This window comes from Eptatretus burgeri, chromosome 1 (genome assembly GCF_056783735.1).
Source record: "Eptatretus burgeri isolate ZD-2024b chromosome 1, Ebu_testis_v1, whole genome shotgun sequence".
NCBI lineage: Eukaryota > Metazoa > Chordata > Myxini > Myxiniformes > Myxinidae > Eptatretus > Eptatretus burgeri.
Window position 1 is genome coordinate 128,045,694 of NC_140961.1, and position 11,459 is coordinate 128,057,152.

The 11,459-nt window shown below is 43.3% G+C and overlaps 1 protein-coding gene across 8 annotated transcripts in view; it reads left to right on the forward strand.

Moving 5' to 3' along the window:
- LOC147035384 (exocyst complex component 6B-like) overlaps positions 1–10,268 on the forward strand; it is a 290,908-nt gene extending 280,640 nt beyond the window's left edge. For all 8 annotated transcript variants that reach the window (XM_085897305.1, XM_085897314.1, XM_085897321.1 and 5 more), the window contains one exon: positions 9,133–10,268. In XM_085897305.1, coding sequence (XP_085753431.1) covers positions 9,133–9,265 — 133 coding nt within the window. In that variant the 3' untranslated portion in view covers positions 9,266–10,268. The remainder of the gene's footprint in view (positions 1–9,132) is intronic.
- Positions 10,269–11,459: the final 1,191 nt, after the last annotated feature.

Below are 11,459 nucleotides of genomic sequence, written 5' to 3' on the forward strand. Positions count from 1 at the left end.
AAAACGCTGGACTGCTCTGAAGTGGCCAGCAATGAGTCCAGATCTAAATCCCATTGAACACCTGTCGGGAGATCTGAAAACAGCAGTTGGGAGAAGGCACACTACAAATCTGGGAGAACTGGAGCAGTTTACATAAGAATAGTTGGACAAACTGCCAGTGGAGAGGGGATAGGAACCTAATTCATTTCTATGTAGAAAGCGCTTGACTGCAGTTATTTTGTCCAAAGGCTGTGCTACTAAATATGTCGAGGGTGTCAATAATTTTGTCATTGCCATTTCTTTTTATTTTCTGATTTAAAAAGACATGAAGTTCTGAATCAAAAACAAAGATTCTGTTGTATTAACAGTGAAACATAAATATTGTATTGTTGTATTAACAGTCAATGTTTTGGCCATGACTGTATATAGATTATTAAAAGCACATAACCGCGATGTTATTAAAAACACCTCACCTCCATGTCATTCAAAGCAACTGCCGCTGCGCAATTCAAAACCTCACCACACGTACGTCGCTCAAAAGACCGGCTTGTTTTAACTGAGGATAAGTACGTGAGTTGCCATGTTGTAACGATTTACACTAAGCAGATTTATTTTGCAAACTTATTTGTAATATTCATGATATAATATTTTTTAAGCAATTTCAGTTTGAAAAAAAATTGTTTTACAAAAAATTCCAAAGAAAAACTACCCTTAGGACATACACACCGGAGAGGTAGGTGCAGCCAGGAAGTCTGGTACAATTTCACGATAGTTTCAGGGGGTAGTAGAGGGATGATAGAATTCCATTGCGGGCCACACGTTGACTGTGACAGGAGAGGAAGTCTGCGAGCCAAGAGTGGAGATAGCCTTGGATACCATCGGAAGAGAGTTTGGTGAGCACGGCAGGGTGCCAGACCGTGTGGAAGGCACGTGATATGTCTTGGGATATGGCTCTGATCTCATGTCTGGCATTGAGTACCTCCATCCATTGTTGGGAGAGCAGAAGCAACATATCCAGTGTAGAGTGACCTGGTCTGAATTCAAATTGATGATCGGAAGTCAAGCCGTTGGAGAAGAGGAAGGATTTCATGTCTGAAGCGATGATGGATTCCATAAGCTTGCTGATGATTGGCAGAAGGCTGATTGGTCTGTAGTTGCAGGGATCTGTTTTTGCACCTTTTTTAGGCAGAACAGTAATGTTTGATTTCCAACCAGATGGCAGATGACCTTGAGCAAATTAGAGGGTGAATAGAATGAAGTGAGAGTGAGCAAGAGCAGAGGAGCAGGTTTTTAGGACACGTGGGCTGATGCTGTTTGGACCAGTTGCAGAATCAGTCGAGGTTTGACAGCAAGCTCTCCACCTTGTCAGGAGAAAAGGACACAGAGTCCAGGAACAGCTGGGTGTGACTGGTTAAGGTGGGTACAGAAAGCAATTGGTTTGGGACACAAGATTTAGAAGCAAACACGGAGTTTCGGCATTCAGCCTTTTCACATGCGGTGTCAGCTGTGCAGCCATTTGAAGTAAGGGAGGGTGGATCTCTCAATGGTGAAAAATCACTTTTAAAATTCCAGTAGTCGGATCTGGCTCCGGATCTTCACCAAAATCGAATCAGTTCGTCCTCGTCACACACCAAACCTGTCCACAAAATATCATCCGGATCCGTCCAGAACTTTTTGAGATATCCTGTACACAAACATACTAAAGACAGAAAGGGGTGAAAACATGACCTCCTTCACCTTCGGTAGCGGAGGTAACTCGATACCACCAGGATTTGCAGAAGGGAGACAGGTTTCAGAGTTCAGACAAGATTAGAAACATGTATTTTGGGTCTTCAGCGTCTTTTTGGGTTGTTGGGGTATTTTGGGTCTTCGGGAACTTTTGGGTTGTCTGGGTATTTTGGGTCCTTGGGCTCTTTTGGATCTTTGGGGGTCTTAAGGATGTTGGGGAATGAACATTCAAACAGGATGAAGAGGCACATAGTCTTCATGGCTTCAATGCTTCATCGACTCACCGCCTCACCATGCTTTTCATTTTTAGTCTGAGAAATTATTGAAAACACCCCACCACCACGTAACCGCCATGTTATTAAAAACACCTCACCACCACGTAACCGCCATGTTATTAAAACACCTCACCACCACGTTACCGCCATGTTATTAAAAACACCTCACCACCGCGTAACCGCCATGTTATTAAAAACACCTCACCACCACGTAACCGCCATGTTATTAAAAACACCTCAGCACACGTCGCTCAAGAGACCGGCTTGTTTTTACTGAGGATAAGTACGTGAGTTGCCGTGTTGCCATGATTTACACCAAGCAGAATTCAAACATTTATTTTGCAAACTTATTCATTACATTCGTGATAAAACATGTTTATGAGCAATTGCAGTTGAAGATTTAAGTTTGGAATAATATATATAAATATATATATATATATATATATATATATATATATATATATATATATATATATATATATATATATATATATATATATATATATATAGTTATGCCTGGTGTTGGCGCAGTGGTTAGGGCAGCGGCTTGGGATCCAAAAGGTCCTGAGTTCAAGCCCCGTTGGGCCACTGAATAAATACACCAGGGGCTGACTCAGCCTGTCATCCTTCCGAGGTCGGCGAAATGAGTACCAGTGTACTGGGCTGGTGTATACCCCGGTTAAAATAGGTGTACCATATCCCTGAGTCGTAAGAGGCGACCATGGTTGCGTCAGGAAGGGCATCCGGCGTAAAACGTGCCAAATCGCTATGTGGATCATACGGATGATCCGCTGTGGCAACCCCTAACGGGAGCAGCCGAAAGAAGAAGAAGAGATATGTATATATATATATATATATATATATATATATATATATATATATATATATATATATATATATATATATATATATATATATGTATATATATATATATATATATATATATATATATATATATTTATTAGTTCACGAAAGGCAATTTCGCGAAATACCTGAATGACCGGATACCAGACCTGAAATTGACGGCAGTCAGTCAGTCAGTCACTGACTGACGGACTCAGTGATTCAATGGAGCAATGAGCAGACAATACAACAGATCTAAATAATAAATATCTCATACGTACAACAAGCCGTGTCAGTACAAGAAAAAAAGGCATAATTTCATGTTGAAAATGGAAAATGTCCTCATTTTTGACCACATTTCGGGATATATGTAACGCTTTTTTTGGGATCAATAACATTTTTTCGTGTTATTCACGTTCGAACCAACCAGTAATCACGCAAAAATTTCATGAAAAATATCTGACATTAAAATACAAAAAAACATAAAAATTCACATTTTTTACAATTTTTGACAGCTGGTAGCAACCCCAAGACAATATTTTTTTCGGGTTCATATATATATTTTTTTCTCATAAATATCAATCTAAATTTGGGTTAGCCCCTTCAAATTTCCAAAAAAAATAAAATAAGGACAGACGTAATATATATATATATATATATATATATATATATATATATATATATATATATATATATATATATATATATATATATATATACATACATATACATACACATACATAATACAGGGGGCTGCAAAAGTAGTATACAGTGATTATACCAGTATTATAATAGTGGTGCTCGGATTCATTCAATACGAGAATTCATTCAATTCATTAAAATCATTATTTTTTTTATTATTGATATGCTTGTATAATCAATAAAATACGTTTTGTGCACATGTTTTGTTTTTCATTCCTGTATTCCTACTTTTGCAGCCCCCTGTATATATTGTTGTGAATTTGGAAAGCTATCGCACTCAACATTCACGTCCTTTAAGGCCCAGTCACACCTTGACGTTTTAGCCAGCGATGGCAACGTATTAAAATGTATGTAAAACGCTGGCTTACGTTGAACTTTTGATGTTTTTTTTCAAGATTCGGACGTATTTATAGCGACTTGGTCTTATGTATAACGCATTAGTAACGGACACAGAACGTTTCGTTGTGTTATAGATAACTTATACCAACGAATGCTGAACCTGTTGTCGGCCTACACAACCGATGCCCAACGATAGTCCAATTTAGGCATAGCGCGTTGCACGCATCGCCGATGATGTCGTGACGTAGCCTATTAAAAGGCTGACGCACAACGATTCGAATCATAACTGCCGTAGAAATGGAAGTGTCAACATCGCAGTCACTCCTTTGCGATCTTGCCAGCGTATGCCGACCTAAGAAAAATGTGTCTAAAACGTTGGGGCACGTCAAATACGGTATGAGTAAGTTTGGTATACGTGAGTAGAACGCTAAAGTACGCTATCATACGTCGTAGTAAGTAGAGTACGTCAAGAAATTTTAAACATGTTCAAAATTTTACGACGTACTCGGCGTATGACACACGTTCCGCATGCGATGGGGATAAGTTTTACACACGATATGTGGACGCTTACACACGTCCACAAAGGCTACTTATAAGCTACTCATAAGTCGAAACACGTTGCGGTAATGTCTTTTTTACGCGAAACTTATTTCTAACTTATGTTTGACGTGCTTTGAACCAATTCTTTACGTAGTACCAACACACATTGACGTATGTAGACGTATTCCAATGACGTCTTCCGGTCGACAAAAAAATTAATGAACGTGTTTCTAACTTACAACTGCCATATAAAGACGTGTTCCCAGCAGTTTTGGGAATTGGTATATAAAAATGGTGTTCATAAAAGAGGAACCCAACAGTGTTTTCGAGTCCTTTTTGAGTTGATGTCCATGTCAGCAGTAACAGTATCAGTATCAGTATCAGTATTAGTATTAGTATTAGTAGTAGTTTGTTCATGTTGGCAGTAGTAGGTGAGTGTGAGGGGGAGGGTGTGGGTTATGATGGATCCTCCTTGCGTCTGCGTGTCCACGGGTAGGAGACGTCTTTGCACCATTGTTCAAAGTTCTTCGCGGCTAATTTTTTATGGGGCTTTTTCAACAATGAGCTATGGCTTGTTTTTACGATTTAGATCTATTCATAAAGGGTTGGACAAATGCACAATGAACTAATAATGTGCATACAGCGCTTCGATAACTTATAGATACGGTATACCAACGAATAATTATCGTGTAGCCGGCGTTCACAAACTATGCCCAACGATAGCCTAACTTATCCATATCGTGCGGCAGTTTATCTTTGCCGGTGACGTGTGGTTTGCTATTCATAGGCTGCCACTCAACGATTTAAATGGCTGCATCTCCACTATTGAAAGTAGACGCTTGCGCTCAACAATTGGATTTTTTTTACACTCAACGACTTTTAAACGGTACCACTCAGCTATTTTCATTGTTTACAATGAACGATTTAAATTGCTGTCACTCGCCTTTGTTTTTTGACGCTGGGGTTTGGAAATTTGAAGCGTTTCTTCTGAACGTGTTAAAACGCTCAAACTCGACTATTTTAAATAGACGCTGCCGATGGACAATTGGAATCATACCCAAGCTAGACATCGAAGTGTGAACATCCTCGTCATGCCGAAGAAAAGTTTGAAGAATGCTGCAAATAAGTGTCCTGGCCGTGGCCGCGGACGCTGACGCAAGGACGATCCATTATACCGACGTCTTTCAGCTTATGAGTAACTTAAAAGTAACGTCTGTCGACGTGTGGCAACGATCGAGTAACGTGCCAACAACACGTTAATCATAGGTTAGAAATAAGTTTTGGGTACGCTAAACATTACCTCGGCGTGTCTCAACTTATGATTAACTTACAAGTAGCATGTGTTGACGTCTGTCAACGATCGCAGACCGTGCATACAACTTGTGGCCAGCGTAGCGGAACGTGTGAGTCATACGCTGGCATAAGTCTTAAAATTTCAAGCATGGAAAATTTGAGGACAACCGAAAAGTACAACGTTTAAAGCCAGCGTACAACGACGTATGGCAGTGTTTTTCATCGTGCTCTCAATGTTATCAAAACTTACCCATAACGTATTCAACGTGTGCCAGCGTTTTAGAAAAAATTTTCAAAAATCGGCATACGTTGGCTAAAACGTCAAGGTGTGACTGGGCCTTTAGCTCAGTTATATCGGTAAGTACATGTTGCCAGTTAGGGCCCGACCCTGGTCTAATGGGTAATTAAATGTTCCTGCGCTGTGAAGTTGTTTTAATAGTTAGGTTTTCTTTTGGTTATTTTTTTACACCACCAACTACATCATCGACTCCACAACCACCGACCGCATCGCCCTCGCCTTCGCTTCACTCCTGTCACCACGCCACCATGGCCAACCGGCAGGGAACCGGCGTCTTCTGCGCTCCGCCTCCGACCCAGCACCGTCACCATTAACCACGTGGTCTGAGGAGAGGCCGTAGGCGGAGCCACGAATGCCCCCCCCTCCGCTGGAGAATCCGCCCAGGGGAGGGAGTGCCCAGCCCACTGCGCGCATGTCCAATCGGGAGCGGACGAGGAGTCATATGGGGCCTCCAGTCAAATGGGAGGGCGAGTGGGGAGGAGAGAAGCGTTCGTTGAGCGGGAGGGGAGATAAGGTGTGTTCTGAGGAGGGGAAGGATGTTCCTGAGTCGGCTGTGTTTCCTACGGATGAGGATTTTAAAAGAGCGTAGACAAAAAGCGCTGTTCTGAGGAGATTTCGTCGTCGTTTTTTCCCTGCTTGTCTTCTCCCGTTTTTCTTCTCTGCCCGGCTCATCGCCTTGGCTTCAAAAACGACCTCGTCCCAGCCCCAGAACTTCGCGTTGTCGCCTTCCGCCTAGCTGGGACGGCGACACCAGTCTCACGACCAGGGGACGTGCAGCTGCACGCTCGTGGCCAGGTCGCTACCCTGACCCTCAGCCCGACTGTCCTCCAGGCAGGAGGTCCCATTAAAGACCCAGGGGGTCCGTTTCTGTCTGGGTGTGTGTGTGTGTCTGTGTCTGTGTGTGGGCCCCGTTCTAATAAGTAGTGAACTGTATAAGTGCCTGTGCTGTATATTATTTGCCTTGCTTATTATTCGGTATAAATCTTACCTTATGTGCTTCCCTCATTCCCTGCTTACAATTGTAAAATAAACCCCAATTGTTAAATGCACTCAGCTCGTCGTGTCGTTTCCTTCTTTGGCTGAACATGTCGTGCGTGTGAGGGGTTAGTCGACCATTGCCAGGGTCCCAAGATAATCGGGCCAGCGGAATTCGGCGATATCAACGCTCGGCTACGCACACGGGACGGGCCGCTGAAGCGGCTCGCTTCTGAACGAGCTCCGCCGAGGGTGAACTACCCCAGTAGCTGGATCACGTGGGTACTTAGGTAAGTTGAAGTTGGCAATTAACCCTACCCCACGTGATCTCCCCATTGGCGTATTTCGGTCCTAAAACTACCAGGACCCATCGACCCAGACTTACCCGGGCCGGCGATCTGTAAATTCTGGGCGATCGAGCCGAGACAGACGCACTGCTTCATTGAGGGTTGTGCTGGTGGCGACGCGCCGACGGGAAATCACAACTGTGTGTGTGTGTGTGTGTGTGTGTGTGTGTGTGTGTGTGTGTGTGTGTGTGTGTGTGTGTGTGTGTGTGTGTGTGTGTGTGTGTGTGTGTGTGTGTGTGTGTGTGTGTGTGTGTGTGTGTGTGTGTGTGTGTGTGTGTGTGTGTGTGTGTGTGTGTGTGTGTGTGTGTGTGTGTGTGTGTGTGTGTGTGTGTGTGTGTGTGTGTGTGTGTGTGTGTGTGTTTGAGTGAGTGAATGAATGAATGAAGCCCCTGTAAGGCTTATTCTTTCTTTAAAGATAAAATTTGTAACTTTGTGATGTACCTTTGAATTTCTAATCCTTGCTTCCCAGGGTTACCAGAGGGTGAGTTCACCTGTATTGCACCTCTGGTGTTTTTGCTGTACTTTGTCTGCGTTTGTGTAATTGCTTGCCTTGTTTTTTTTTTCTCATTTTCTTTGTCAAACTTTTGCTTTAATTTTGTTGCTTGTGCTCGATTTCAAACAAAACAAAAAAAACCTCGTTGTTGGTTCGGAAGATCCATCTTCAAAATTGAAGGCATCACCAACTTGGTTCGCTTCCCAGTAGGCCAGACTGATGTCAACGTTTTGACCACCATGTGTTCTCCAACCACCATGTGCTACTCCCACTCTCTCCTGTACCAACCAACTCGCATGCTGCTATCTCTGGGCTCCATCACCAACCCACTCTCTCCCATGCAGGCTGCTCCAACTGGGCTCTGCACCCCCACGTTCAGCTTTTGAAGGGATGCGCCGAAGCACTTTTTTGCCCAGCCGAGCATCAGTGTGTGCAGCTCTTACCATTCTGCCTCCCCTCTGGCCGGTGTTGCCCCCCCACCCTCACCCAATGGTGCCACCGATTTGCTGTAAAAAAAATTTAGTGGTGGGGAAGAGTGGAAACTGGATTTGTGGATCCAAATGACATTCTCGTCTTTATCCCTTGTAATTATGGATGCGCATTGCACGTGCATTCACAAAGTGCATATGCATTTGTGGCAGTACTTACATGAATACCACTGCACGAGGGGATGGTGGGGGTTACCACTGCTTCCCGTCCATGTTTCAATGCTTTTACTGCTCGCTATGCAGAGGCTTTTGGAGTCGGGAACCTTTCCTAATGTTTCACTTGTCTGGAAATCAAACCCATCATCATCTCACTTCTACTACCTGACAGCACTCCTTGCTTGGTGAGTGTGCTGTCCACTATGCTGCAGGAGTCATTGCTGTAATGGGAGGATATTGAACACTTGACATAATGATGCTTGGCACAGTCTCGGAGGAAGCCCGCTTGGTCGTTGAAACATCGGACCTGAATCTTGGTATATTGGCAAGCTATATTAATTGGTGGTGCCTTCCTTTCTGAATATCGATGCTCAATTTTCCTCCTTCCTCCATCACTTTCCACCTTTATTGCATGTAGATTGAAAGGTTTTTTGGTTTGTTTGTTTGTTTGTTTGTTTTTGTAAATCATCGAATTTGGGATGTTTCATTTTTTTATTATTATTATTATTATTATAATTATTATTATTATTATATTTCTGTATTACACATAAAGCTGTTTGAGCTTCTGTGATGTGGTTTTTCTGTTTTATGAGCATCTGTTTTCACTTGTTTCCACCTCCATTTTTCCCTATGATTTTCATTTTATCTTTACATTGAGACCTCGTTGCCATTGCAGGATGAAAGACCACAGCCGCAAGAGCAATATTTTTTCGCAGTTCCGCAAGAATGAGCGTGACAAGCAAAGGCTTATTGAAACTGTGGCCAAGCAATTGCGAAGTCTGGCCAGTAACACCACAGCACACTTTTAACAGCCTCGCTGATACCTCAAGCTTACCTGTGTCGAGGGACATCATAAAGCTGGTTGTTTTTTTTGTTGTTGTTTTTTTTATTTTGTTTGTGATGGGTTGCACAATCCCATCCCTGCTCCATCGGACGTGACTAGCCCACCCCTACCCTCTCAGGTGTGATGAACCCAACCCTTCATTCTCTGGCGCAACGAGCCCGCCTACTTCCCGCAGGCACGATAACAACGACCCTTCACCCATGGGAGTCACAAACCTGACCATCCACTACGGGCGTCACAAACCTGACCCTCCTCCCACGGCATCCCGAACCATACGTGACTGCCCGCGGCATCCGTGAGCCTTCTATAAGCACTACAAGTCTTCTTCTTTTCTTTTTTTTTTTACTCTTGGTTTGCTCTGCAAGGCCAGCAGGGGGGCAGTCCCACTTTTCTCAAGTGGCCATTTTGGGTATCAACATTAGCTATTCACATTGAAAGAAGATGAAGGTTTTATCGTGGATTGAGATGGAAAAGCTGCGAAGTGCGGTCCTAAATTCTCCAACATGGTGTCTGCATGCAGGTGGTTTTCATTCACTGCTTGCTTTGCAATTACTGTTGTTTAATGCTATCATACCATAGTACTATTATGCTCGGCTGTTGCTGATCGTGAACCAGTGAACAGGATTTTCTGGAAGATTTTCAGCCTTTGTTGCACTTGCAGTCATGCACAGGATACGGCACGTTGAGCACTCCGAGTTATTGTTTTCTTGTTTTGTGATGTTGCCAAACTAATTATTTCCCTTGTTTTAGATCCATTTATATATGGGGTTGCTCATTTTAATTTGCTGTTTGTAAATAGTCTTGCCTTTTCTGGAGGATTATGCCAACTTCCTGCCTTGTTACTTCTCTGCAGAAAGCAGACGTGCCAGTGCTGGAATAATTTGAATAGCAGCAGATGCTGCTTTTTCTGCAATAAATGGCTCATTAATTTAGCCTGTGCCTCTCGAGAAAGGAGACCGATTTGCTGACTTGTTTGTTTTGTGTTTTTTTTTTTCGATGGAAGCTTCTCTCAAAGATTCTTGTTTTGTTTTATTACATCCATCACCGAAGGTGAATGAAGTAATTTTTTTGTTTGTTTTTGTTTTGGGGGGTGGGGTGCATAGTCGAGGCTCGCGGAAGAGCTGACACTCATACACTGAACAGATAAGGACACAACAGGACAAAAGAACAGTAGAGATAAGGGGAAACGCCAACAGCAGGATTGAAGGCCAATAGAGAAGGAGACTTCGACAAACGATGGGTGTGGGGAGGAACGGGGGACAGGAGAGGATGCACAGGGTGGACAAGATGGATGCAGAAGGAAACACTCAGAGGGAAAACTGGAAATTTGTGAGTGAGCAGTGATCAGTAGAGGGTGAGCAGTGATCCTGGCTTTCGTTGGTTTCACCAGAATGGGGTTGATTGTGGACTGTGTGTGCCCTGCAGAAACCTGGGATGGGGGGGGGGGGGGAGACAATGCATCAAGAGAGCAGAGGGTGAAAGACCAGAAAGGAGGTGGTGAAGACAGGCAGAACACCGATCTGTTCATGATGGTGAAGTGGTAGGCTCATGGACTATGCTTCATTGCAGGAGATTCCAATAATTTTGAAAGACCTTGGTTTCTCCTGCAACAAGCTGAACAAGTTGTGAGGCAGGGGAGCCAGCCCACAGGGTAGAGCAGTACTCCATCAAGCTTTGGATGAGAGCCTTGTCGGTGTGAATAAGAGCTCAGGTGTACCAAGGAAGGATTTTGCACGACAGAGGATACCCAGTTGGCATTTGGCTTTGGAGGCCAATTTTAAAATTTGGTCTTCACCCCTGTTTGTCTGTTTGTGAGCAGGATATTTCAAAAAGTTATGGACGGATTTAGACAAAACTTGGTGGACAGGTTGGCTGTTTGAACAGGAAGAAATGAGATTTTGGTGAGGATCTGTATACGTTAATTTTTAATTCTTCTTCACAATTGAGAGAGTGAGTCAAAAACGATATGTCGCATGATATTTCAAAAAGTTGTTCACGGATTATGACAAAACGAGGTAGATGAATTGGTTAGGTGACGAGAACAAGCCGATTCGATTTTGGTTCAGGTCCAGATGCAGATCCAGCCTATTAGTGGGACACAAAACGTAAACTGTTCAGCCTGGTGGACATCTGCTCTCTACCAAGTGCCATTCTCGGTA